The sequence below is a fragment of the Macaca thibetana genome, chromosome 3, assembly GCF_024542745.1.
Source record: "Macaca thibetana thibetana isolate TM-01 chromosome 3, ASM2454274v1, whole genome shotgun sequence".
Lineage (NCBI taxonomy): Eukaryota > Metazoa > Chordata > Mammalia > Primates > Cercopithecidae > Macaca > Macaca thibetana.
This window is the reverse complement of record NC_065580.1, coordinates 146,123,760-146,151,563: the sequence shown is the minus strand read 5'-3', so window position 1 is coordinate 146,151,563 and position 27,804 is coordinate 146,123,760. Positions and strand designations below refer to the sequence as shown.

At 54.2% G+C, this 27,804-nt stretch overlaps 3 protein-coding genes across 3 annotated transcripts in view; 1 reads left to right on the top strand and 2 right to left on the bottom strand.

The window, feature by feature from the left end:
* Positions 1 to 27,804, top strand: part of PRKAR1B (protein kinase cAMP-dependent type I regulatory subunit beta) — a 329,737-nt gene that overhangs the window by 106,413 nt on the left and 195,520 nt on the right. The window lies entirely within an intron of this gene.
* Positions 1 to 27,804, bottom strand: part of SUN1 (Sad1 and UNC84 domain containing 1) — a 160,355-nt gene that overhangs the window by 104,246 nt on the left and 28,305 nt on the right. The gene's annotated exons all lie outside the window — the stretch shown is intronic.
* The window catches only part of DNAAF5 (dynein axonemal assembly factor 5), a 55,795-nt gene that overhangs the window by 14,041 nt on the left and 13,950 nt on the right, over positions 1 to 27,804 (bottom strand). Inside the window, exons 3-8 of the mRNA XM_050784311.1 lie at positions 26,155 to 26,279; positions 25,566 to 25,684; positions 15,107 to 15,339; positions 13,310 to 13,522; positions 8,305 to 8,448; positions 6,147 to 6,315 (exon numbers count right to left, since the gene is read on the bottom strand). Coding sequence (XP_050640268.1) covers positions 6,147 to 6,315; positions 8,305 to 8,448; positions 13,310 to 13,522; positions 15,107 to 15,339; positions 25,566 to 25,684; positions 26,155 to 26,279 — 1,003 coding nt within the window. The remainder of the gene's footprint in view (positions 1 to 6,146; positions 6,316 to 8,304; positions 8,449 to 13,309; positions 13,523 to 15,106; positions 15,340 to 25,565; positions 25,685 to 26,154; positions 26,280 to 27,804) is intronic.

Here is a 27,804-nt window from a genome sequence, read left to right as displayed (position 1 = left end):
TTTCCATATGGAAACCTTCTATTTGGCCAGGCATGGTGGCTCACGCCTATAATCCCAGCCCTTTGGGAGGCCAAGGAGGGAGGATCACCTGAGTTCCAGAGTTTGAGACCAGCCTGGTCAACAGGGTGAAACCCCATCTCCACTAAAAATACAAAAATTACCCTAGCATGGTGGTGTGTACCTGTAGTCCCACCTACTTGGGAGGCTGAGGCAGGAGAATCACTTGAACCTGGGAGGCGGAGGTTGAAGTGAGCTGAGATCGCACCACTGCACTCCAGCCTGGGCGACAAAGTGAGACTCTGTCTCAAAAACAAAAACAAAAAACCAAACCTGGGCGCGGTGGTTCACTCCTGTAATCCCAGCACTTTGGGAAGCTGAGACGGTGGACCACCTGAGGTCAGGAGTTCGAGACCAGCCTGACCAACATGGAGAAAACCCCATCTCTACTAAAAATACAAAATTAGCTGGGCGTGGTGGCGGGCGCCTGTAATCCCAGCTGCTCGGGAGGCTGAGGCAGGAGAACTGCTTGAACCTGCGAGGTGGAGGTTGTGGTGAGCTGAGATCGCACTATTGCACTCCAGCCTGGGAAACAAGAGCAAAACTCTGTCTCAAAAACAAAACAAAGCAACCTTCTATTTTTCTTTTTTTTTTTTTTTTTTTTTTTTGAGACGGAGTCTCGCTCTGCCGCCCAGGCTGGAGTGCAGTGGCCGGATCTCAGCTCACTGCAAGCTCCGCCTCCCGGGTTTACGCCATTCTCCTGCCTCAGCCTCCCGAGTAGCTGGGACTACAGGCGCCCGCCACCTCGCCCGGCTATTTTTTTGTATTTTTTAGTAGAGACGGGGTTTCACCATGTTAGCCAGGATGGTCTCGATCTCCCGACCTCGTGATCCGCCCGTCTCGGCCTCCCAAAGTGCTGGGATTACAGGCTTGAGCCACCGCGCCCGGCCAACCTTCTATTTTTCTTAAACTTTTCTAAATTTTTTGAAAAATTAAAGTCAAGCAATAGTTGAAATAACAACCAAAATAAATTGTTCTAGTGAAGGAAGTTATTTAATATCTGCCCCTCAGCGTTGCAGCCGTCACCCCGTCCACACTCAGGGCCAACCTCCTGCACCCCAGCTGCTCTCCAGTGGGTGCGAGGCGTGGGCGCCTGCACTGTGCATCCTACACCCCAACGGGTCCCCACCGCAGTAGGGCCACCCCGCCTCCCCGTAAGTCTCCAGGAATCACAGGGCAAGGACAGCCCCGAGGATCCCCGTAGCATCTCCTGCCAGGCTCAGCCCGCAGGCTCAGGAGCTGAAGGGCAGGGTGCGGACTGGGTTGGGGCCACAGAGGGAGGCACTCTGGCCCAGGGCTAGTGTAGAGGGAGCATCCGCTGGCTTATCCAAGCATCTGTGCATCACCCTGAGCCGTCGCTGGGGACCCCGCGATGTGAGCCTTCTCCCTGGCACTGGCGGTCATCAGAGCAGGCTGCTCGGTAGTGGACCGAGACCCCCACCTGCCCTTGCCACACGGAGACGCGATGTACTCGCTGCTCTGGCTCATAGTCAGGCCTGGCTCAGGCCTCGCGGTGGGACCAGCTGGTGTCTTGGAGAGGCTCCTCACACAGCCAGGCAGGAGGGGTTGCCTCAAAGCCGCTGGGACGCCTGACTTGAGCCTCCCAGGGCAGGAGTTTCGGGCCAAGTGCCGCCCTGCCACAAGAACCATGCTGCTTCTGACCCAGTTTCTGACTGTTTTACCCTCTTTACATCTTAAACTAGAAAGAAGACAGAGTTTCTGGCTTAAATACAGAAAGAAAACAGCCGAATGTCGACAGGTCACGTCCACCTCCTGGGATGGGAGGTAAGAGGCGCGCTGAGGGGTGGGCCACTTGCTGTCAAGAGTGTTCAAACCCGATGCCCGGGGCCACGTGTCTGCCTTCCCGGCACCAGCGCTCCTGCTCACAGCACGGACACTTCCGCCTGGGCCATGTGTCTGCCCTCCCAGCACGAACGCTCCTGCTAGCAACACGGACACTTCCACCAGACCACGTGTCTGCCTTCCCAGGTGAGCTCCTGCTCACAGCACAGACACTTCTGCACTGGCTTCACTTTCCCTCCATATCACACCACGCCTGTCTTCCCATTCTGCTATAAAGGCTTAGGATAATTGTGTTTAATGGTTGCCAGAGCATTTCTTCTATGGAAATACCATTATGTATTTAACTTTGTATGAGGTAGTGGGGTCACTTCCAATGTCTGCTATTAAATTATAAATTATGCCCGATGCCTATTTTTGGGTACATAGCTTTTTCCATAATTAGAATTATTTCCTTAGGAAGGATAGATTCTCATGAATGTGATTGCTGGATGAAAGGAGTGAAGATGTTGGCAATTCCAGATGCGCAATGTCCCGCTGTTTTCCAAATACTGGCAATTCCAGATGCGCACCATCCAACGGCTTTCCAAAAGCACCTTGGCACTCCCAGCTTAGCCACCCTGGGCAGAAGCTGTTTATTTCATTTAACTGGATAAAGGAAACAATGGGGCCCTCCAGTCTTTAATTCATATTTCCTCATGACTAGAAGGGCTGGATGGTTCCCACTCTATTTGCTCATTAGTTGTATTAACTCTCTTTTTTATAAAATCTGGATATTTTGCCTGTTAGTTTGGGAGTTAATGGTTTTTGTTTTTTGGAATCATGGTCTCACTCTGCTGTCCGGGCTGGAGTGCAGTGGTACAGTCACAGCTCCCTGAAGCCTCAACTCTTGGGCTCACGTGAGCCTCCTGCCTCAGCCTCCATCATCAGAGCAGGCTGCTCAGTTGTGGACTCAGAGTGCTGGGATTACAGGCGTGGCCACCGAGCCCAACTCTTAATGCTTTTATTCTCATTTTTTTTTTTTTTTGAGACGGAGTCTCGCTTTGTCCCCCAGGCTGGAGTGCAGGGGCACGATCTCAGCTCACTGCAAGTTCCGCCTCCCGGGTTCACGCCATTCTCCTGCCTCAGCCTCCTGAGTAGCTGGGACTACAGGCGCCCGCCACCACGCCCAGCTAATTTTTTTTTTTTGTATTTTTAGTAGAGATGGGGTTTCACCGCGGTCTCAATCTCCTGACCTTGTGATCCACCCGCCTCAGCTTCCCAAAGTGCAGGGGTTACAGGCGTGAGCCACCGTGCCCAGCCTTTATTCTCATTTTGTGTCAGCTTTATGTAACAAAGATCTCACACTGTCATCCTTACTGCAAATACTTTCCTAAGTCTGTGTTCCTTTTATTGGGGTTCAAATGTAGTCAAATCAACGTCTTTGCAGTTCCCCCGTCCTCTCAAAGTTTAGAAAGTTATCCCTTTCTGTATGTTTAAAATAACTAAAATTTAAAAGGTATCTTCCTTTTGTAAATAAGAAATTTAAAAATTTCTCCTATTAAAAAAATTGTTTTAATCCTTTTGTCTTCTGTTTATTACAGGAGTGCATGCTCATTAGAGAAAACTTAGAAAAACATAGAAAAAATAAAGAAGAAAACAAAAATCATCTGTATCCCCAAGGACGCGATGTTGGAAATATTTATTATATTTGAGATTGTGCCCCCAATTCCCAAGAGCACGTCACGTGTGTGCGCTCAGGTGGGGCTCACAGAAAATAATCATTGGGAAATACAGTTTTAAACCCAGCATAGTGGCTCATACCTGTAATCCCAGCACTTTGGGAGGCTGAGGTGGAAGACTGTTTGAGCCTAGGAGTTTGAGATCAGCCTCAACATCAAGAGGGGCAATGTACAGAGACCCCATCTCTACAAAAAATACAAAAATTAGCCAGGAGTGGTGGTGGGTGCCTGGGGTCCCAGCTAGTCAGGAGGCTGAGGCAGGAGGATGGCTTGAGCCCAAGAGTTCAAGACTAGTCTGGCAGTTTATATGACCTCATTTCTATAAAAAATATGAAAGTAGCCAGGTGGCGTGCGCCTACAATCCCATCTACTTAGGAGGCTAAGGCAGAAAAATCCCTTGAGCCCGGAAGTTCGAGGCTACAGTGAGCTGTGATCGCACCACTGCACTCCAGCCAGCCTGGGTGACAGAGTGAGACCCTGTCTCAAACAAACAAACAAAAAAACACACAAAAAAACCCCACGCAGTTTTATACCCAACTCTTGACATTGAACAGCACACTGCAGTCTTTCCGCCTTTCAGCGAATGACAGATGTGGGTCCAAAGAGATGCATGTTCTAAGCTGCCAATCAGTTCCGCCAGCACCTTAAGAAATGCTTCTGCAAAGAGGAAGAGCAGAGGGTGGAGAAGCCACCAGAGCTGCAGTAAATGCAAGTCCTGGCTTCACTGCAAGCTGAGTCTCTTGGGGTTTGCATGCCCAATTTTCTGGACTGTGAGGTGAAGGCTGCAGTAATTTGGTGCAAGAGGTCGTTAGAAGTAACATTCAGTGCCGGGCGCGGTGGCTCAAGCCTGTAATCCCAGCACTTTGGGAGGCCGAGACGGGCGGATTACGAGGTCAGGAGATCGAGACCATCCTGGCTAACACGGTGAAACCCCGTCTCTACTAAAATACAAAAAAAATTAGCTGGGTGAGTGGCGGGCGCCTGTAGTCCCAGCTACTCGGGAGGCTGAGGCAGGAGAATGGCGTGAACCCGGGAGGCGGGGCTTGCAGTGAGCTGAGATCCGGCCACTGCACTCCAGCCTGGGCGACAGAGCCAGACTCCGTCTCAAAAAAAAAAAAAAAAAAAAAAAAAAAAAGAAGTAACATTCAGTAAAAATCTGAAATGGAATATCCTGGGACCCCATCCCCAGGAGGCCCGTGGGAGAGAGGCTGAGGGAGGCCCTGAAGTCGCTGCCTCGGGAGCTCCCTGTGCTCTGCCTCCTTGTCTGTGAAACGGGGTCACAGTTCCCACCACACAGGCCAGCTGTGAGGGTAGACGAGCCGACGGCCATAAGGCTTGCAGAGCAGCATCTGGCATAAAGTGTTTAATGCCCCGAGTGCACGTCAGCAATCGCCAGCTTTGTTTTTTTTTTTTTTTTTTTTTTTTAGAGACATGGCTTGCTCTGTTGCCCAGCTGGAGTGCAGTGGTGCAGTCACAGCTCACTGAAGCCTCGAACTCCTGGGCTCAAGCGATCCTCCCACTTCAGCTTCCTGAGTAGCTGGGACCATAGGCGCGCATCACCACGCCTGGCTAACTGTATTTTATTATTTTTAAATTTTAGATTTAGAAGTACACGTGCAGTTTTTTTCTTCATCTTTTTGGAGAGATGAGGCCTTGCCATGTTGGCCAGGCTGGTCTCAAACTCCTAAGCTCAAGTGATCCTCCCACCTCAGCCTCCCAAAGTGCTGGGATTACAGGTGTGAGCCACCATGCCCAGCTAGTATTTTCTTTTCTAATTTGGAAACAGTTTTGAATACAGCTGACAAAGAACAAATTTGGATATTTTTCCAGGTCTCAAAAAAAAATGGTGAGTCCCTACCAGGCACAGAGATTGCATAAGAACGATCTTAGTGTCCTCAGATGCAGAGCATGACCGCCCTGGTGCACGCATCCAACAGGAGGCGGGGGCACTTGGAACTGCACAGGGGAGCGGGAGAGCTGGGGAGGCAAACGAGGAAAAGCTACTGCGGCGAGTTCATGGCCCACGGAGCAGCACGGGCTGTGTGTCCCAAGGCTCTATGGCTGCTGAACGGACGCCTCCTTAGAGTTCTGCAGCAGATCTTGCCCCACACTGAAGCCCACTGGGCCACACTGTCCATCCCAGGAAAGTGGCCGATTCGCAGACTCAAAGAGAACCGCAGAAATTCTGGTCTCAGAGGGGCTGGGCCGAGGCCCCCACGTCACACACACAGCACCCATGTGGCCAGACCACTACATTCTGCAACAAAATCCAGACGTATTTAAGAAGCCAGGCTACAAAACAGGCCACGGAAAACCACACTTTGAAGGTTTCACATGAAAGCGTGTGCCCGGGCCAAGTGGAAGAGCTGCGTCCCACAGTCTTCAACGCGATGCTCCTTAAAATGCTGGTTCTCCACAGGCAAGAGTGACTATTGGGTACTTTTAAAAATACGCCTCAGTGAATCACAGCTCAGCTGGTCGGTGCTGGTACCTGCTGAGCACCCGGGGGAGCAGGTGTGTGGCCTGGGCGGGGCCAGGCACGGCTCACCACCTGCTGGGACGGCTCACCTGACTGCGTGATGATGACACTGAACTGCAGGAGCTCTGGCGAGTGTGCTGTCCAGTCGAGGTGCGACGCAGTCACCCGTTCCAGGAGGGGACCCATGTGCTTGCGATAGAGGTCCTGGCAGCCACTGACACCCTCCGCTCTGGCCAGCAAGTCCATCGTCTCCTGTGCCTGGAGGTTACAAGTCAGAGACTGAGACAATTCCAACACTCAGGGCTCAAGCCTGCCTGCCGGGACTCACCATCCCCCTCACGCGTAAGAACCACACAGGCCGGGCCTGCCGGGATAACCGGGAGGGAGGCTGCCACAGGGAGCCCCGACCAGGGTGCAGGAGAGTGAGAGCCACGGGCGTAGGGTGAGACCCTGATCCCATTCACGCCAACGCCGTCTCTGCAGCGTATCATGAAGCAAGCACTGTGCACACTGGGACGCACACAGCACGGGTGGTCCCGGGGCTCACACGGACCCTGGGCGTCCGCCTGGGCAGGCACTGTGCACACTGGGACGCACGCAGCACAGGTGGTCCCGGGGCTCCCACGGACCCTGGGTGTCCCCCCAGACAGGCAGGGCTCCTCTGAGGCAGTGAGGGGTAGAGACGGACGGGCAAGTGGCTTAAAGAGTTAAGCCCAGCAGACCAGACCTCCAGGTAAAACGGGGCAGAGAGAGATGATAACCTTGGCTGCCTTTTACTTTTAGCTGGCTGCTCTCCTTGGGGGCTTAGGAACAGAGGAAGGGCTGAGGCTCCCTGATGGCCACTGCCTCAGGCCTGGAGTCTGAATCTGGGGCTGCCTGGCTTCCTCCCCCATGGCCAGCAGGCAAAGACTGCTTTCGCTGGTATCTAAGGCCCTATCAGTGACAGCGTCTGCTGAGACACACGCCCCTTGGAAAGCTTGTTTTTAAAGAGGCCCCAAGAAGGGAGGCGAGAGCAGCAGCCTCCTCCACACCAGGTTCCCCGTGGTACGTTCAGACCGTGAATCTCCCAGATCAGAGAGAACCTGCCGAGACGGGCTGTCCACAGAGACAGAACAGGAAGAAGAACTAAGTCTCAGCTTCCAGAGAGGCAGACAGACACTGCGGCCTCCAGGGGCCCGAGGAGCCCACAAGGAGGTTGGGGTTAAAAGACTTTTGTGCATAATGGCCGGGCACGGTGGCTCATGCCTATGATCCTAGCCCTTTGGGAGGCTGAGACAGGTGGATCACCTGCCGTCAGGAGCTTGAGACCAACCTGGCCAACACGGCAAAACCTTGTCTCTACTAAAAATACAAAAATTAGCTGGGTGTGGTGGCGAGCACCTGTAATCCCAGCTACTCAGTTGGCTGAGGCAGGAGAGTGCCTTGAACCTAGGAGGCGGAAGTTGCAATGAGCTGAGATCGTGCCACTGCACTCCAGCCTGGGCGGCGACAGAGACTCCACTGAAAAAAAAGATGATTTTGGGGCATAAACAGGGAGCCCATGGGCGAGAACTAATTCTGAACGCTGCGCTGCAATTAGAGTGGGAAATCGTGGTATCTTCTGTGTAGACTCACAGTCACACGTGCACTATTTTTCTTTTTTTTTGAGACGGAGTCTCGCTCTGTTGCCCAGCCCAGGCTGGAGTGCAATGGCACAATCTCGGCTCACTGCAACCTCTGCTTCCCCAGTTGAAGTGATTCTCCTGCCTCAGCCTCCTGAGTAGCTGGGATTATAGGCGCTGGCCACCACGCCCAGCTAATTTTTTGTATTTTCAGTAGAGACGGGGTTTCACCACGTTGGCCAGGATGGTCTCGAACTCCTGACCTCAGGTGACCCACCCGCCTCAGTCTCCCGATGTGCTGGGATGCGCACGGCGACACCTGCTCTATTAAACCCCACTCAGGTGCGCAGGTTTAAAGGTGATGTCTTATTTCTTGTTTGCTTCTTTACTGTGGACCCTAAAATTAAACAGCGGTCTCCACTCCCTGATGCCGGAATACACTGGCAGCCGGAGGGCTGCCCGAAGGCTGTTACCTGGGGACTCACCCACAAGGTTCTCAATCCCTGGTCTTTGCTGGTCAGACAGGTTTGAGGCCTGGGGCTTGCGTGCAGAGGGGATGCGTGGGAGACAGTTCCCCTCACTTAAGAGATGCCTTCCAGCTGTGAGCTCCACGAGGCCAAGCAGCAGCCACCACCGTCAGCCTTACCTTGTCCCTCAGGCCGGTGACACTTGCAAGGGCCACTATTGTCAGCAGCACGTCCATGAGCTGCAGGCTGCCCACGCCGCAGTCCTCACGACACACAGACACCAGAGTCTGCACACACAGCAGCAGGCGCTCCAGGTAGAGGTCCTGGAAGAGACCGGTGGCACCGTCAGGGCTTGGTACAGTTTGGCTGTGTCCTCACCTGAATCCTATCTTGAACTGCAGCTCCCATAATCCCCACGTGTTCTGGGAGGAACCCTGTGGGAGGGAATCGAATCATGGGGGTGGGATTTTCCGTGCTGTTCTCATGGTAGTCTCACGCGAGATCTGATGGTTTTATGAAGGGCAGTAACCTGCACACACTCCCTTGCTGCCGCCATGGAAGACGTGACTTTGCTCTTCCTTCGCCTGCCGCCGTGATTGTGAGGCCTCCCCAGCCATGTGGAACTCTGAGTCCATGAAACCTCTTTTCGTTGTAAACTACCTAGTCTCTGGTAGGTCTTTATTAGCAGCATAAGAATGGACTAATACAGGGCTCCTGCCCTGCCCCAGCCCCAGGGCTGACAGAACCCGCCCGGGGCTCCTAGTCTATGGCTCACAAGGGGCAGCGGGCATGGGAGAGCCCTCGCAGGGACAGCCCCCAGGTGCTGGCGCGTCAACCACAGAAGGACGTGCTTGACGACGGGAAAACTCAACACAGACTGGGAGCTAAGGAATCTGTGCTTATTTTGTGAAATGGGAACAGGCACTTCAGCTATGTGGTGAAGAAGCCGCATTAGGGATGCACACCACGGTACCTGTGAGAGAAATGACGGCGCATTGCATTATCTGCTTTTTAACACGCCCGAGTTCTCCCCGCCCTCCAAAGTGGCCCCAGGCAGGCAGAACATGAATGCAAAGGGCTGGCCAGCACTGAAGCTAGCGGATCTTCGCTCTGCCGCCTGCCCCTCTTCCGTGCATTTTTGGATATTTCTATAATACCAAGTTTTAACAAAGACAAAATTCTATGGTTTAAAGTGTTTCCTGATTGATGGGGAGGTGGAGTCTCAGCTCTGCACCTAAGGCTGCGCTGGTTGAAGGCTTCTCCTCCCAGCTCCAGCCTCATCCGCTGTGAATCAGCCAGGATCTGAAGCCCGCAACACAGTGGCCGTGTGCTGGACCCAAGAATTCCTACGGCTTTGTGTATGCTTACTTCTTTCTAAATAAATTTTAACTTATTTTTCAGAGACAGGGTCTTGCTCTGTTGCCCAGGCTGGAGTGCAGTGGTGCAGCTGTGGCTCACTGCAGCCTCAAACTCCTAGGCTTAAGTGATCCTCCTGCCGTGGCCTCCCAAAGGGCTGGGATTACAGATAAGAATCACCACGCCTGGCCTGTATTTACTTCTTATAATATCCCTCTAATGTCTATTTGATGTATGTTTCATAAAGTACAGAGTGAGTTAGGACAGTGGTCATGTATGTAATTTAAACGTGATTTATCAACAGTGTACATATATTGGAGGCTTATGTTTAAACTGCTTCTTACTAATGGGGGGGTGAGTTCAAAAAAGTTTGGTAATTATTTGGCTAGACAATAGGTTGGCTCTAAATTTCCTAATCAGTTATAAAACTCTAAGCCCCATTCCCCACTGATGTAAATCACGAAATGCCAAACAAAACACTCCCGCTATACGACAGCGCCGTCCTTGCACCCTGGCCCCGCCCTGGCCCACAGAAGACACGGAGCTGCGTGGCCCCGTCCACCTCGGAGTTGGCGGAGCTGCGTGGCCCCGCCCTGGCCCACAGAAGACACGGAGCTGCGCGGCCCCGTCCACCTCGGAGCTGGCAGAGCTGCGTGGCGCCGTCTACCTTGGAGCTGGCAGAGCAGAGTGGCCCTGTCGTGGCCCCAACTCCCACAGAAGCTACCGATTTCTGTTTTTATTCCATTCCTGACTTTTCCCGCAGCCATTTCTCTGAGGCCTGCACTGACTGGCTGACTTCTGAGGACACTATCTGGCTGCTTTCTAGAATGACCTGTCATGTACATTTCAGGAGCTACCATCTTTTCGGTTAAAAAGGGCAGGTGCATTTAGAAGACATGGCCCCTCCTGGCTGACTGCGCCTCCGAGCACGGGAACAAACGGGGAAGCAGGCATCCTGTGCAGCAAGCGCCACCCTCCTGCCACAAATGCAGCACCGTCTCGGAGGAACTGACAAGACTTCACATTTACAGATTCCTCTATATTTGACCAGACGATTTTCAGTGTCTGCCTACATACACACACACACACACACACACACACACACACACACACACACAATGAAAAAGAAAAAAGATACAGCAAGAAATAATTCTCAGTATTTCTTGAAAGAGTATTTCAAACATTGTTTTCTGAAACAATGTTATCTAAGATTGGAAAGTTTTTAATTCAGAAAGCACAAGAGACTCCTGTTTTAACAATGGTAATGGCATCCCAGAACTGCCGGCTTCCCTGCGTGAGAGGCGAATTGGTGAGTTACCCATTTCCTCACTCTAGGCGCCCACCTGTCCTAAACTCCCTCCCAGGAGACTCCAGTTCCCCTCTGTCGAGCTCCAGGGGCGCTGCTGGGCCCAAGACACCTGGAAGTACCTACTGCTAAAACCATTTCCTATGAACCCCAGGGCAGGGGGTTGAAGCCAGGCTCAGTTTAGAATACATCTTCACGGACTTCTGTTTGAACATGGGCTTTTAAAACAATTTCAGTTTGTTCTTGAAAGACATTTTTAACCTGTTCTCATAGCTACTGGAGAATAATTGCGGGAAACATAATCGACTTCCTGAATGACACAAACAAAGCCCAGCCAGCCGCGGGAAGAGCACAGAGCCATGGGCCTGACTCTGACGGAGACCTAAGTGCATTCACCCTTTCTTGCCAAGAATTTAAGTCTGCTAAGGAGTAAAATGGGGCCAGGCGCGGTGGCTCACGCCTGTAATCCCACCACTTTGGGAGGCCGAGGTGGGCGGATCACTTGAAGTCAGGAGTTCGAGACCAGCCTGGCCAACACGGTGAAACCCCGTCTCTAATAAAAACACAAAAATTAGCCGGGCGTGGTGGCGGGCGCCTATAATCCCGGCTACTTGGGAGACTGAGGCAGGAGAATTGCTTGAACCCGGGAGGAGGAGATTGCAGTGAGCTGAGATTGTGCCACTGCACTCCAGCCTGGGCGACAGAGAAAGACTCTGTCCCAAAAAGTAAATAAATAAAAATAAATAATAAACAAATTATCCCGGCGTGGTGGTGCACAACCGTAGTCCCAGCGGCTCAGGAGGCTGAGGTGGGAGGATCACTCTGAAACAAAAAAATGAAAACAAGGAAGGAGTGAAATGTACATCTTGGGTGTTCACTGTGACTGGCTCCTTGGCCAAAGGGCCACACACGTTCGCAGCCTGGAAGGTTGAGGCTGGCTCCCCAGGCTGTGTGACTGGGCTTTGTCAGAAGGAGGTCTCTGTTGGAAAGATCGTGAGCAAATTTTTCCTCGCTAAAACTGGAAGATGGGGAGCCAAACACACAACTGCGGGACGACACAATTCCGTTTTCCTGTAACCAACATGGAGACGTGAAAACTTCACGTTCTTTGCTATAAACTTTGTGAGATACGGATTTAGGCACCTGTGCACATTTTCAAGTTATGCCCTTCTAGGGAAAAATGCTTCTGGCAAATCTATATACAGAAATCAAAGCGATCCTCACAACCCCTTGTGAGTAAAGGAAAGCGCAGAACTGACACAGATTGGATGATGTGTTAAAAACGGGTTTTGGGAAAAGCTGGAACGTGGCTGAAGCGCCATGAGTACATGGTCCGGCTCCCTCCCCCGCTCCCTTCCTGACCCCAGCTCTGTTTCCTTCCCTCTGTGTATTCCAGGAACTGCTTACAGGTTTCTTAAAACAGTTCACAATAATGACTGTTAATAGCCCCACCTCTCGTTCTGAGGACAGAGAGGGAGCTGGACACAGGACAGGCTGGGCTGAGAGCAGAGGGCAAGTCCCCGTGCCCCAGGCCAGCTTTGGGGCCATAGAAGCTGCCAGAAATGATCAAGCCGGAGCAAGTGCCGGCCTCCAGGGGCGAGCTGAGGTCTGCCCTGCATGGGACGGCCACCCGGTGGGGGCCGCCCTGTGTCCTAGAAAGATCTGGGGTGCTGGGTCCGACACACACAGACAGGGACGACTCGCCTCCAAACCAAAGCAAAGTCATCACTTCTTCTTCCATAGAAAACAATTATGGATTATTCCAGACAATTAAGTCCAACTACCCAGGCTGTTCCAGCTTCTGAGCTCAAGGATTTGCTGCTCAATTTAAAATTAAACAAACGTCTCTGGCAAATCCTCAGCTGGGCTGTGTGAAGCACAGATCGGAACGCCAGGCAGGGCTGATGGGGAACAGGCTGCCGGCGCCCCCGAGGATGCGCGATCTGTGCAGGTACCGTGGGGACTGGGTGGCATGGCGCGTGGGGACTGGGTGGGATGGCGCATGGGGACTGGGTGGGATGGAGCGTGGGGACTGGGTGGGATGGCGCGTGGGGACTGGGTGGGATGGCGGACATGCGACCACGCTCCTCAGGGGTGGGACGATGCAGACCCCGCATCTACCCCCAGCAGCACGGGCCAGCGGTCCCCGCCGTGGACACCTCCTGAGTCATTGAACACGTGAACCGTGGCCAGAACTGTGGCCAGTGTGGCCAAGAAATGTGCAGCAACCAATGTAAATGTGAGCGGCCGCCTGGGGCTGGAGCTGGGGCTGGGGCTGGAGCTCTGCACAGTGCAGGACGAGGCCCTGGAACGAGGGGTACCAGTGAGGGCACCCCAGCTACCGCAGGTGTTTCTGATGGCCCGGCCTGGCGGCACAGGGCGGACCCACAGACACATCACTGGGTGTTTCTGACAGCCCGGACTGGCAGCACGGGGTGGACCCACAAATGTCATTACGATGGCAGACGGCCAGGCAGGGGAGGCTCCTCTTCTCCACTCCCCCCTTTCCCAAGTGCTCTTACGTTTTCAGACGCCTGGCAGATGTGGGCCTGTGCCAGCTCCGTGGCGATGGCCGCCAGGTGCGGCTGGAGGGCTTCTCGGGGGCAACCCCGCATGGCGGAGGCCAGCACCAGGAGACCGGAGGCGGAGGGCGCCTTCTTCAGCGTCGATAAGATCAACTTCAGAAACACCTCAGGGCTGACAAATGTCCCGACGAGCTCTGCGGATCTCATACACTGCGAGAAACAAACACGACAGCTCAGAGCCAAACCGAGGGTCTCAGCCGGGCTCCCATTGCGAGAAACAAACACGAGAACTCAGAGCCAAACCCAAGGGTCTCAGCCGGGCTCCTGCTCTCGGCACTGTGGTCCCCAGACAGCCCCGTGTTAGGCCGAGTGAGTCCTTGGCACCTGCTCAGAGCCCTCAGGAAAGGTACAAGAGTCCTCGTGTGATCTCAGAACGTCCCCAAGGCCAGGCTTGCAGCCAGTGAGCTGGACACACCCCGCAGGCAGCGAAGTCCGGCCCAAAGGAAGGCTGTGTCTGAGCTGCGGGGTTCACCGCATGCCCCTCATCGGACGCCAGTGACCCAACCTTCCCATCGCTAAGCGGATCACACACACCAGCCCCTCTGCACTGAGGGACTCACACTGGATCACACACACCAGCCCCTCTGCACCGTGGGACTCACAGCAGATCACACACACCAGCCCCTCTGTACCGTGGGACTGTACAGTGGATCACACACATGTCTCCTGTCCTGCCTCAGCCTCGCCCCGTGTCTCTTGCTCTCCCATAGATTCCACAGAGGACTACAGATAATTTTAAATTAATGGTAGTTTTTGAAAAGTAGAAACATGACATGTAAATAACATGGAAACTGGAACATTTACTTTAAATCAGTCACAATGACGTAGATTTTTTTTGTTTTATCTGAGACAGTGTCTCACTCCGTCGCCCAGGCTGGAGAGTAGTGGTGCTATCATAGCTCACTGCAGCTTTGACCTCCCGGGCTCAGGTGATCCTCCCACCTCAGCCTCCCGGTAGCTGGAACCACAGGTGCACGCCATGACGCACAGCTAGTAACAGTGACCTGGACCACTAAAAGTAAAAGCTACTGGCAAGGCCTCCTTCAATGGAATTTAAGGTTCAAGATGAGGATATTTTGAACTGAAACCTCAAGTCAAAGCTTTAGTTGTTCTCCTGAGCACTGGGACGTGTCCTTGTGGGGCGGGTGTGAAGTCCCCACGGTGGTGACTGTCAGCACAGACCGTGGCCCAGCCTAGTGAGCAGGAGTGGCCCGAGCATGGGACTCCCTTGTGCGTACCCACTGTTGCCGAGGCGATAACCACCAGCCGAGTGCAGACAGGGAGTGAGAAAGAGGATGGCACCACGGATGCCACTCACAGGACACCTGAGGCTGTGCCCTCCCCGCCGCCAGGTGCCCCCACAGCCCCTGTGAGGCCTGGAAGGTGTCTGAGGACAGCCCGGATGTCAATGCTGAACTCTGGGCATCTCGGTCCTCAGTCAGCAGCCTGGTCCCTGTCTGGCGCACGTTTACACAACACGCACCCGGCACTGCGCCCGAGTGTGCTTGAAGACCAGCATGGAGGGTTCACCCTCAACACGTTGTTCCCTACAGGTACAGAAAACAGACCGGTGGTTCCCAGGGGCCGGGCCTGGGGAGGGGCTGCGGCCTGGGGGTGAGGGGAACGCTGTCTTGGCTGCAGGGTGGCCTCCCAACTGTGTCTGTCACAGCCTCGGGCCCCGCACACCACAGAGGTGGGATCTTAAGCTCGAGTTAGAGCTCCGCGGCCACTCACGCTGTGGACCACGGCTGCCTCCTCGTCGGTGCAGGCCTGGAACAGGGTCCGGAGGACGATCTCCAGGTGCTGCGTGGCGTGGTCCTCGGCGTGTAGCAGCAGCACTGGCAGCAGCTGGGCCGACTTCACTCGGGTGCCCACCACCCAGTCTGTGATGTCGTGGCACAGGGCAGGGAGGATCTTGGAGAGGTTCCTGAAGACGAGCTCCCGGCAGCCCAGCACAGGGCGATGCTCTGGAACGAAAAAGAGAAAAAACAAGAAATGCACAAGCAAAACCTCAACAACTGAAGTTACCGCATGTCACATTTAAGGGACACCTGTGAGTTTCAAACTCACCATTTCAAAACAAGTCTCGGGGTGGACGCAAAGCTGCCAAATGCCCCTTTCATTCAGAACATTCACATAGGCGGTGCACGGCTGCAGTCCTAGCATTTTGGAGGCCAAGGCAGGTGGATCACTAGAGCCCAGGAATTCAACACCAGCCTGGGCAACATGGCAAAGACCCCACCTCTATAAAAAACAGGAAGATGGGCCGGGCGCGGTGGCTCACGTCTGTAATCCCAGCACTTCGGGAGGCCGAGGCGGGCGGATCACGAGGTCAGGAGATCGAGACCATCCTGGCTAACATGGTGAAACCCCGTCTCTACTAAAAATACAAAAAAAAAAAAAACTAGCTGGGCGAGGTGGCGGGCGCCTGTAGTCCCAGCTACTCGGGAGGCTGAGGCAGGAGAATGGCGTGAACCAGGGGGGCGGAGCTTGCAGTGAGTGGAGATTGCGCCACGGCACTCCAGCCTGGGTGACAGAGTGAGACTCCATCTTAAAACAAAAACAAAAACCAAAAAAAAAAAAACAGGAAGATGAGCCAGGCGCCATGGTGCATGCCTGTGGTCCCAGCTACTCAGGAGGCTGAGGTGGGAAGACTGCGCCCCAGCACTCAGCCTGGGTGACAGAGTGAGACCCTATCCCAAGAAACAAAACAAAACATTTAGAGCCACACAGAGATGCAAGCAACACACTCGCCACACGTGCTGATGTGTATGATCAGAGAGACACGCCTGCGAAGCCATCACCACGGTGGGGGTGAGGGCCACATCCTTTGCCCGGCTTCCTCTGCTCCTCTGCAGTGCGGCCCCCACGGCGCCCCGGCACCCCCGGATCTGCTTTCTGTCCCGTGACCGGGTTGCACTTTCTTGCAGAGCTTGGCACAAGTGGAAGCCTGTCATTCACTCTCTTCTCTGCTTCTTTCGCTCTGCGTGGTTTTCTGAGGTCTGCCCGTGCCTGCTCCTTTCTGAAGCTGGGAAGTGGCCTGTTCTGGGGAGATGCCAGTTTGCTGTCTGCTCTTCTGCAGAGCAGCACTTGAATGGTGTCCAGAGCAAGTTTGTGTGGCCTGTGCTTTCACTGTGCCAGGGCAAATACCAGCTGTGGAAGGGCTGGGTCACAGGGAAGGTGCATGTGTTTAACTGTTTTAGAAACTATTTTCTAAAGTGTTTGAGCCAGTCCGTGCTCCTTTCCATTCTCAGTGGCATGTGGTACACTCAGTCTTGAATTGAGACCCGTCTGAGAGGCACAGCGGCGTTTCCGTGTGGTTTTCCTCTGCATTCCCTGATGACTAACCACACTGAGCATCTTCTTCACGGGCTTGTTTGCCACCTGTGTTATCTTCCCTGGTGAAGGGTCTTTCCAAATTGTTTTCTGCCCATTTAAAAAACTGGATTGTTTTCCTACTGTGTTTCAAGAGCTCTTTCTGTACTCTGGAGACAAATCCCTACATACATCATCTCCAAACATCTCAGTCTTTGGTTTGTCTTTTCGTTTTCTCAACAGGCCTTTGAAAGAGCAGAAGTGTTCATTTTGGTGAAGTCCAGCACATTGCCTTGCCCTGTTACAGAGCGTGCTTTTGAGGACGCACCCAGGGAAGCGTGGCCCGGCCCGTGGTCACTAAGGCTTCATCCTAGCTCTGGTCTTCTGAGAACGTATCCAGGGAAGCGTGGCCCAGCCGTGGTCACAAAGGCTTCGTCGTCACTCTGCGGTCTTCTGAGGACGTATCCAGGGAAGCGTGGCCCGGCCCACGGTCATGAAGGCTTCGTCGTCACTCTGCAGTCTTCTGAGGACGTATCCAGGGAATCGTGGCCCGGCCTGCGGTCATGAAGGCTTTGTCCTAGCTCTGCGGTTCTGGGCTTTACCTTCAGGCCCCTGACACAACCGGGGTAGGTTTTTCACTCCCAGTTCACTTTCTGGCATGTGAGTAATCCTATCATGACAGCACCCTTATTAAAAGACTCCATTAAATGGTCTTTGAGCCTTCATCAAGTCAGTGGTCTGCATGCGGGCGCCTGTTTCTGGACTCTCGTTCCGCTCATTGGTCTGAAAGCCAACACCACGCAGCCCCTGACTGTGGTTCTGTGAGTCCTGCACCCAGGCACTGCTGCCATTCAGCCTCACTCCTCCCCAGTGTTTCGGCGGCTGTGGGTCCTTTGCACGCCCACAAGAATTTCACAATCAGTTTATCGATTTTTACACAAAAGCCTTCAGGGACTGATGAAAAGATTTTGATCTTAAAAATTCAGGCCGGGCACGGTGGCTCATGCCTGTAATCCCAGCACGTTGTGAGGCCGAGGCGGGTGGATCACCTAAGGTCAGGAGATCAAGACCAGCCTGACCAACATGGTGAAACCCCGTCTCTACTAAAAATAGAAAAAATAAGCTGGGTGTGGTGGCGGATGCCTGTAATCCCAGCTACTCGGAGGCTGAGGCAGGCAAATCGCTTGAACCCAGGAGGCGGAGCTTGCAGTGAGCCAAGATCATGGCACTGCACTCCAGCCTGAGCAACAGAGCGAGACTCCATCTCAAAAAAGATAAAAAACAAAAAATAAAAAATTCAGAGCAACTGTAAAGATAGAAATGAAACCATGACACGTCAGGATTTAAAGGGTCTTTTTCTATTTTTAGAGAAAGCATCTCACTCTGCCACTCAGGCTGGAGTGCAGTGGCACCATCTCGGCTCACGGAAACGTTCGCCTCCTGAGTTCTAGCAATTCTCCATTCTCATGTCTCAGCCTCCTGAGTAGCTGGTAGTACAGGTGCACGCCACCACATCTGGCTAAGTTTTGTATTTTTAGTAGAGATGGGGTTTCACCATGTTGGCCAGCCTGGTCTTGAACTCCTGACCTCAATATTACAGGCATGCGCCACCAAGCCTGGCTGCACCTTTCTTCCCGATGATGATCCACTCTGGAAAGTTTGCAAAATGAGGGATGTGTGACCAAGAACAGCCAGGGAGGGGTCCGCTGACAGCTGAACAGAGCTTTGTGGGCACCTGGGCCTGTGGGTGTTTCCAAAGAAACACTGGCCGGTGCTGGGCAGGGGTACCCATGGCCTGGACACAGGCCGGGACTGGTTTGAGGCCTGTTAGGAACTGGGTTCCACAGCAGGAGGTAAGCAGATGGTGAAGGAGCGTGACCGCCTGAGCTCTACCTCCTGTCAGATCAGTGGCGGCATGAGGTTCTCAGGGGAGGGCAAACCCTCCTGTGAACTGTGCGTGCGAGGGATCTGGGTTACGCGCTCCTTATGAGAACCAAACGCCTCATGATCTGAGGGAGAACAATTTCATCCTGAAACCACCCTGCTCCCCGCCCCACCCATGGAAAATTGTCTTCCACAAAACCAGTCCCTGGTGAAAAGGCAGGGGACCGCTAGTTCTGTGTACGGTCAAGTGCTGCTGAACAGTGGGGTGCGTTCTGGGAAACAAGTCGCTGGGTGATTTGGTCGCCATGTGAATGTCCTACAGTGACACACACAAGCCTGGATGGCGCAGCCTCCTACACGCCCGGGCTGGGCGATGCCTGGGCTGTGTGATGCCTGTGCTGATGGGCTGGGCAACATCCGGGCTGCTGGGCTGGGCAACACCGGGCTGTGCGATGCCTGTGAGGCTCCCAGGCTACGGACCTGTGTAGCAAGGTGACTGCACTCTACACGCAGAAACTGCAGCAGACGGTGAGCATTTGTTTCCGAACACAGAGAAGGTACAGGAGAAACACAATGTTACTACCTGAGGGGACCAGCCTCCTCCCTGCGGTCAGTCATGGACTCAAACGCCGTTATGCAGCACATGGTCTTATATGGTTCTGAAGCCTGTTTTTTTATATTTAATATTATAGCAGACATAGGCTGGGCACTGTGACTCACGCCTGTAATCCCAGCACTCTGGGAGGCCGAGGCGCGTGGATCACCTGAGGTCAGGAGATGGAGACCAGCCTGACCAATATGGTGAAACCCCGTCTCTACTAAAAATACAAAAATTATCTGGGTGTGGTGGTGGGCGCCTGTAATCCCAGCTACTCGGGAGGCTGAGGCAGGACAGTCACTTGAACCTGGGAGGCGGAGGGTGCAGTAAGCTGGGATCATGCCACTGCACTCCAGCCTGGGTGACAGAGCAAGTCTGCCTCAAAAAAAGAAAACAAGTTCCTTCTTCTGCAACACCCCCGCCTAACTCAGAGCTGGCCAGTGCTCCACGTGTGGGTCCTTGCTGGCTTCAGACGATGCTAACCAGCTTTTCCAGCCCCTTTGCACAACGTAACGTTTCTGACAATTTCCATTCAAGCTTCCATCTTTCCAAACACACAGATGAAACACACAAGCAAAGCAGAATAGGTGCGAGCTCCGAGGTGGAACAGGAGAACGGAGGGAGGAGAAGGCTGTCACATGGCAGCGTTCACCCACAGGGAACCCTGCTCACTTCTAAGTCAGGCTTTAAGAACAGCCAACTCTGTCCTCCTGTGTGAAAAGCTCTGGCCGGCCACTCACCAGCACCACGAGGCGCTTTCCTTTACACTCAGGCATTGCCAAGGAAAACAATCTTAACAGAGGGATAGTCTCAAAGCAGAAAGGACTCTGGAGTGTTGTCACTGAGCCATCTGTGGCTGGCGGCTGGCAGTGCGATCGTCACACACACGCCAGGCGTGAACATGTGCTTCCGTGTGAGAAGGGCACGGTGTTTGGGGAAGTGACTGACTTGAGGACAGTAAGTGATGCCCTCACAACCCTCCCAGCACGAAGCTTGGTTGTGAAGGTGGAGGTTTCAGTGCTGTTAACGGAAACTTATGCTGTGTCTGCAAAGCTAACGACAAACTATATGGTACGAATTATATTTCTATGTGGTGCGCACCTTATTTTCCCAGGAAACAGGAAAACTGGGCTCTGATTACACTTCAGATCCAGCACCAAGTGAATTCCTTATTGATAGGTCATGACCTCTGAGCACGGCTTGCATTAGCTGTGATCTGAAAATATGACCAAACTTTGCCTGTTCACGCTCTTGGTGACCCAACCACAGGGTCGGACCGTCTGTTCTTGCAGGTAAGACAGGCCACGCAGCCACTCATTGGCTCCCTGGGTGCTCAGAGCCACCGAGCCTGGCTCACTGCCTCTGGGTGCTGGGGATGGCAGCAGACGGACAGGCCCCTGGAGCGAGTGGTGAGGTGAGTACAGGGTCTGGGTCCACCGAGGACAAGGAGCACCTCCACCGAGGTAGGGGGCAGCTGCCAGAGCTCTGAGGGGAGCGGGAGCCAGAGCTGAGGCCCCGCTGTGGAGCGTGAAACAGTCTGATGCGGGACCTGCATCCAGGGCATGGCAGGGGTCCTCAAACTCCACACTCGGAAACAGAGAACCCGATTTAATAGATGACAGATGTGAACGGCCACCAAAGACGACGCATGGGTGCGCAGAAGCACAACACAGCACAGGAAAAGATCCCAACGTCCTCTTGTTAGGGAATCGCAAACAAAAACACCGCAGGCCACCACTGCGTACCAACCGACATGCTAAAAACAGCAAACCCCACTTCATATGCTGGCCTGACCACGGCACCCGGAAAGCTTGTCCAGTGCCCGTGGGGATGCGACGTGGCGCAAAGGGTGTGGAAAACAGCATGTGGTGAGTTTCTAACAAAGCAAGGACTGTACCTACGGCCCGGCAGTCCCACGCCTGAGTGTTTATCCGATAAAACACTCTCACAAAAACCAGACTGCAAGTGTTTACATCAGCTTTACCCGTGATGGTGAAAGACTAGAAAGCACCGAATGTGCCCCGCTGGTGACCGGATGGTCTGTCCACGGGAGGGAACGTGACTCACACGAAGAAGGAAAGTGCTGCACACAGGTGCCACACACGAGCCTCCAACGCGCCACGCAGAGAGGAAGGAGCAGACGCCAGCGGTCATGCTCCCACGACCTCATGCTCATGACATCCTGGAAGGGACGCACAGGACGCAGCCCACAGCAGCAGTGCCAGGGCCCAAGGTTCTGGGAGGTGGAGATGCCCACATGCGGGGGACAGAGGCAATGCTGCTCAAAACTCACAGAGCTGTAGCCCTGAAGGGTGAACGCAGTATGGTCCCGGGGGAAGGGATGTCACAGACTCTGGGCAGGGTGGGCAGGGGACAGCAGGATGGTAAGCAGGGCATCACAGACCCTAGGCATGGCGGGCAGGGGCAGCAGGATGTTAAGGAGGACGTCACAGACCCTGGGCACGGCGGGCGGCGGCGGCAGGATGGTAGGGAGGGCGTCACAGACCCTGGGCATGGCGGGCAGGGGCAGCAGGATGTTAAGGAGGACGTCACAGACCCTGGGCACGATGGGTGGGGGCGGCAGGATGGTAAGGAGGGCATCACAGACCCTGGGCATGGTGGCCGGGGGGCGGCAGGATGGTAAGGAGGGCATCAGAGACCCTGGGCACGGCGGGCGGGAGCGGCAGGATGGTAGGGAGGGCATTTGCTTGGCGATACAAGGCCAGTGCAAACTTCTGAGGAAGAGACTCCGATAATCTTCTGATCTGACATTTAAAATACTGTAGAAAAAAATCTGAGAAATCGTATTTAAAATTCAAATCTACAGACTGAAGCAAAGTAATTTGAGGGGAAAATGCCAAAAATCTAACAAAATGTAGTGCTTATGCCACTGACTCTGATTGTAATTCAATTCTAAATTTACTGTGCTCTACTCGAAACAAAAATTCTGTGCCTAACGACACTCTCCACGCCTCGGCATGGATAACTGTGTTTTTGCAATTATCAGTCAGGAAGAGTCCCAAGTCCTTGCACCAATTCTAAATCAGGCAGCCTCGAAAGAGCCTGTGTTTCCACCACAGGGAGGAAGCCCCTTCCGGGAACCTACTACCAGGGCCAGCCAGTTGGCGAGGGCAGGGCGGGATGTATATGTACATGTGTACATGTGTATATGTATGTGCACGTGTATGCGTGGATATGCACGTACGTGTGCACAGATGTGTATATGTGTACACGTGTGCGAGGCTATGCATGTACGTGTGTGTGCACAGATGTATGTGTATACACGTGTGCATGTGCATGCCTGTGAATATGTGTATGTGTTTGCGTATATGTGTGTGCTTTGCTCTGTCTTCTCCTTTACCGCATTCCAAGGATCGTACCTTCCAGAAACTGTCCCTGCCCACCTCTGCCTCCCTCTCTGGTGCACAGCAGGAAGGACTGGACCCTCCTGCGTCTCGGGGACGGCGTTCCTGCCCCACTGACACCTGAAGGGCCTTCCACTGGCTTCTCAGTGAGCACGTGGAGAACAATTTGCCACGCAGCGTGAGCTCCGTGTAGCATGAATTAGGCACACAGGCTGGACCCTCTTTAAGGAGCAGCATTTCCTCATCGGTGAGGAGAGCCCAGCTGAAATCGCCAGAGGCAAACAACCCACAGCTTAGCTTCTAGGTGCGACCAGCGCAGAAGCTCACCCCAGGCGGCCGGACGGAGAGGCACTGCCAGAGAACCACAGCACGCGTGGGATTCCACTCCCATCACCGGCGCGCAGACAGTGCGAGTTCAACAGAGTTCGTAAGCAGCCTCGTGTCTAACTTCCATATTTTTTTTTTTTTTTTTTGAGATGAAGTCTCGCTCTGTCCCCCAGGCTGGAGTGCAGTGGTGCAATCTCGGCTCACTGCAAGCTCCTCCTCCCAGGTTCACACCATTCTCCTGCCTCAGCCTCACAAGTAGCTGGGACCACAGGCGCCCGCTACCATGCCCGGCCCTAAGTGTTTTATATGTTAAAATTAACTCGTTTTCAGAGGCATAGTTTGCAAATACAGTTCCTCTTCTTTTTTCTGAGATGGAGTCTCATTCTGTCGCCCAGGCTGGAGTGCAGTGGCGCGATCTTGGCTCACTGCAAGTTCCACCTCCCGGGTTCACGCCATTCTCCCACCTCAGCCTCCCGAGTAGCTGGGACTACAGGTGCCCGCCACCACACCTGGCTAATTTTTTTTTTTTTTGTATTTTTAGTAGAGACGGGGTTTCACTGTGTTAGCCAGGATGGTCTCAATCTCCTGACCTCATGATCTGCCTGCCTCAGCCTCCCAAAGTGCTGGGATTACAGGCATGAGCCACCACGCCCAGCCTAAATTCCACATTTTAAAACAGATTAAGTTGTCCAGGTGTGGTGGCTCACCTCTGTAATCCCAGCACTTTGGGAGGCTGAGGCAGGCGGATCACCTGACGTTTGGAGTTCAAGACCAGCCTGGCCAACATGGCAAAACCCTGTCTCTACTAAAAATACAAAATTAGCTGGGCGCTGTGGCGCGTGCCTATAATCCCAGCTATTATAGGCAGGAGAATCACTTAAACCTGGGAGGTGGCGGTTGCAGTGAGCCGAGACTGAGTCATTGCACTCCAGCCTGGGCAACAAGAGTGAAACTCTGTCTCCAAAAAAAAAAAGAAAGACGGAGCGTTCTCACACTGGCTTCACTCCATCAGAACAAACCTTGCTTGCAACTAACTTCTGTGCCTTTTCCAAACACGTGTGCTTTCCCTGTACAGCAACTGTGCATTGTGGGGGGGCTGCAAGGGGGAGAATGCCGACCGGGAGGAACAGCAGCCCTGAGACTCACAGGCTTGGGAGGAGTCACGGTTCTGTGGGCGGGGATTTAACAGGGCACCAAATATCAACACCAGACACAAGAAACTGTTTTTTTTTTTTTTTAAACGAGGTCTCACTCTGTCACCCAGGCTGGAGTGCAGGGGCGTGGTCATAGCTCACCGCAGCCTCAACCTCCTGGACCCAAGTGATCCTCCCACCTCAGCCTCCAGAGCAGCTGGGATACAGATGCCCACCACCACACCCGGCGAATTTATTTTGTTTTTGTTAAAATATTTGTAGAGTCGGAGTCTTGCTGTGTTGCCCAGGTTGGTCTCCAACTCCTGGGCTCCAGTGATCCACCCTGGCCTCCCGAGTAGCTGGGATACAGGCGTGAGCCACCATGCCCAGCCAAGAAGCCGCTTTAATGCTGTATTTGACAGAGTACAACACTTCCCTCCAGGACTTGACCCTGGGCTACTTCAGTGCCTGGACTAGGCCAGGGAGGTGACATGGGAAGTAAGTTGAGGCTGCAAATCTCTCAGGGTATCTGATTTGGGCTGTGCATCTGATTGATTTGGGCTGGGCATCTGATTGATTTGGGCTGTGCATCTGATTGATTTGGGCTGGGCATCTGATTGATTTGGGCTGGGCATCTGATTGATTTGGGCTGGGCATCTGATTGATTTGGGCTGGGCATCTGATTGATTTGGGCTGGGTATCTGGTTGATTTGGGCTGCACATCTGATTTGGGCTATGCTTCACCTACTTTCTGTCCTCATCAGTGCGTATCTATTATTCACTTTTAAGAAGACACCCTGCAGACAGACTCAAGTGATGAAAACACCTGACCATGTGCAAGTGGAAGACACTCAGCCCCACGAGAGAGTGGTTTCCACACAGATGAAGCCCGAGGTGGGCCAGTGGCATGGCAGAGCAAGTGTGTTGGGGCCGGACCTGGGAGCCTCCACTCAGACTCAGCCAGACCTGCTGGGCTCTGCAGAGACACACATGGGTGCCCGCAACATGGCCAGGGAGCAAATGTGGGAAGGGCGGGAGGCCACGCAGCAGGGGACCCTGTTCCCAGGTTGGAAATCATGTGGAACCATGAAGACCTCACCTCATCCGTGGCCCTTGTGCTGAGCTCTGTCTTGGTGAAATGATGAGCCCCTTATCCCACTGTTTCCAACATCCCCCAACCACCAGCAGAGCTGCCCAGGAACCCAGAGTTCAGTGCACCCTTGTGTGCACAGCCAAGGGAGGGGGGCGGACACCATCTAGCAGTGCACTGGACACTTTCAGAAGCCCACGGCCTTTTTAAAATAAAGCTGGTCAGAGGAGGGGAGAGGTCACTGCGAGGTACATGGGGGCTTCCCAGATGCTGAGGAGAGACGTGCTCTGCCCAGGACGCAGGGAGGTCCCAGGTGCCTGGGACGTAGGAGTCCCAGCACAATGGGGAGATGCCTGCACCTTTCCAATGCGGCTGCCTGGGCTCAGAACGCCAAGAGCTGAAGCTTCCTTCAGGTTCAGAAGCCCCTTTCCTACCCAACAAGCGCTCGCCTCCTGGCGCTCCCTCTGCCTCGGTCACTCACCATGTGGAGGGTAATGGGGTGGGGTGGGAGGGGCAAAGTCCAGCTTGTCCTTCAGGTCCTCCTCATTCTCCTTCTGCCACTGCAGGCCAACGTCTTCCCAGAGGCTGACAGCCAGCTGCCTGTGGCACAACAGATGGACAACAGCGGCTCAGGGCAGGGCACGCAGGGGAGGGCACGCAGGGGAGGGCACACAGGGAAGGGCCCTGCAAGTTCCCAGAGATGCCCAGGAGGTCGCAGGGCTGTGCCAGGACACGGGTCGCCTAAAGACCCCATCACATGAGAGTGGGAAGCTCCCTAACCCCAGAAAAGGTGGACCAGAAATCCCGTTCATCTTGTGAGCACTCTACGGACAGTACACCAAGTGGGCCGTCTGATTTCTGTCCATTACTCAGTCAAATGCTAAAAAGATGTGAAATGACGTTTACAAAACCAGAGGCCTTCTGTACGGCACATCACCTCAGAGCACAGGGACGAAGGGACACGAGCAGGTTTCTGTGACAGATTCTGAGCGAAGAGAAACCACCACTGCTGTACACGACTGTTTAGGAAGCAGGGCCCGCGGCCGCCGGCTGGACGCCTGCCCACGTACCTGACCTCGGGCACCTCATCGCTGAGGCTGCTGAGCAGCAGAGGGATGAGCTTGTGGAAGAAGGAGTAGCGGTCGCGCAGACGCAGCAGCCAGCCGCCTACCACAGAGGCCACCGCCCGCCGGACCTGTGCACGAGAGGAAGGGATAAGGATTCGTGTAGGCAAAGGGGATGCTGGAGTTGATGCCACAGCACAGCTCTGAGTGCCGCTATGCAGGCGCTGCCTGACGCAGAGGCACGGCCAGGTCCTGGACCACCTACCACCACCTGGATGCCATCCCCAAGGCAGAGGTGCATGGCCGGGGTCCTGGGCGCCACCAAGTCTGGGTCCCAGCCAGCTCTGCCAGTCCCCCACTGGCTGGGCCAGAGAGGAATGCTGCTGTCCTGCAGCCTCACACACAAGTCCCCCGTGCCCCGGCCTGGTCCTATTGGCGAGAGCAGGCTCCTAGCTGCTGCCTGAGCCGCGCCGCGTGTTCAGTCTTCTGCATGAAAACCTCCTGGCCAGGCTGTGTCTGTCTCACCCTGGGTGCTCGGTGAGCCAGGGCTACAGCACGTATGGTGCACTATGGCCAGACCTCAAAGGCATCTGGTCCCAGAGCCCAGGGGCTCAGGAGGAAACCAGCAAGGTCCCTGGTTCTGCTGCTGGGTGTCTGAAAAGGCGGCACGAGGGCCTCTGCCTACCTTGCCTACGCAGGCAGAAGAAACCAGCTTAACAGACACCAAGTGCCCTAGCCAAGCTCCCAAAGGGCAGTGCCTGAGACGGGGACCAGCACCAACACTCCTCAAAGGGAACTGGGAACAGCCAAGAAGAAGCTGGGTGAGGAAGTGGTGTGGCTGAAGCCAGCCATAGACTGATCCAGGGAGCTCTGGGGTGTGAACGAGCTTCAGAGTCATCCCCTGTGAGGCCAGGGGCCGACTCTGTGGTGCCATCAGTGCCTGGCTGGGCTGTGGGGCGCAGGACCCTCCTCCCTCCTGACACTTTGGATGAAGCATCTCCGCACAGCCATGCACCATTAGCAATAGCACTCACAGTCACATGTAGGTGCAGGGGACCCGAGCAGCAGCTGTGCCCATGGCGTGGTCGCTCACTGGGACTCGGAGGAGGGGTTGCTCCGCCCCGGCTCCAACAAGGCCTAGAGCCAAGCAGATCGCATCTAGGATCTGTCCCTGCCAGCCTGGGACCCGGGCCCTGGCCTGACCGCTCCGAAGTTCATTCCCACCTGGAAAATGGATAGGAATGACTGACAGGGCTCGTCACTGAGGTCCTGTGAGGGGTAGACAAGTTCACACAAGGAGGGGCCCAACGCGCCTGACTCCCGCTCCCTGTGTGGTAAGCACAGGCGACTCTTGGCGTGCGAGCAGCAGGGAAGCGTGCATCGGGGACACAGCATAGGGGACACAGGAATGCGTGGTGCATTTGCGGGGGTTATTAACTGACACAGGGCCTTACTAGCAACCACAAATACAAGTACCCATATAACAACTGAGAAACCCAAATCAGCTCCATGGCCACTCCACCACCCGGTTAGAGAGTCACCACAGAACAAGCTGTCACTGTTGTCTTCACACATGGTGCTGGCGGGTCTCGAGCAGAGATGCCCCAGGGTTTAATGCAGTCAACAGGCACCACTCATGGCCGCACCTGCCACGAC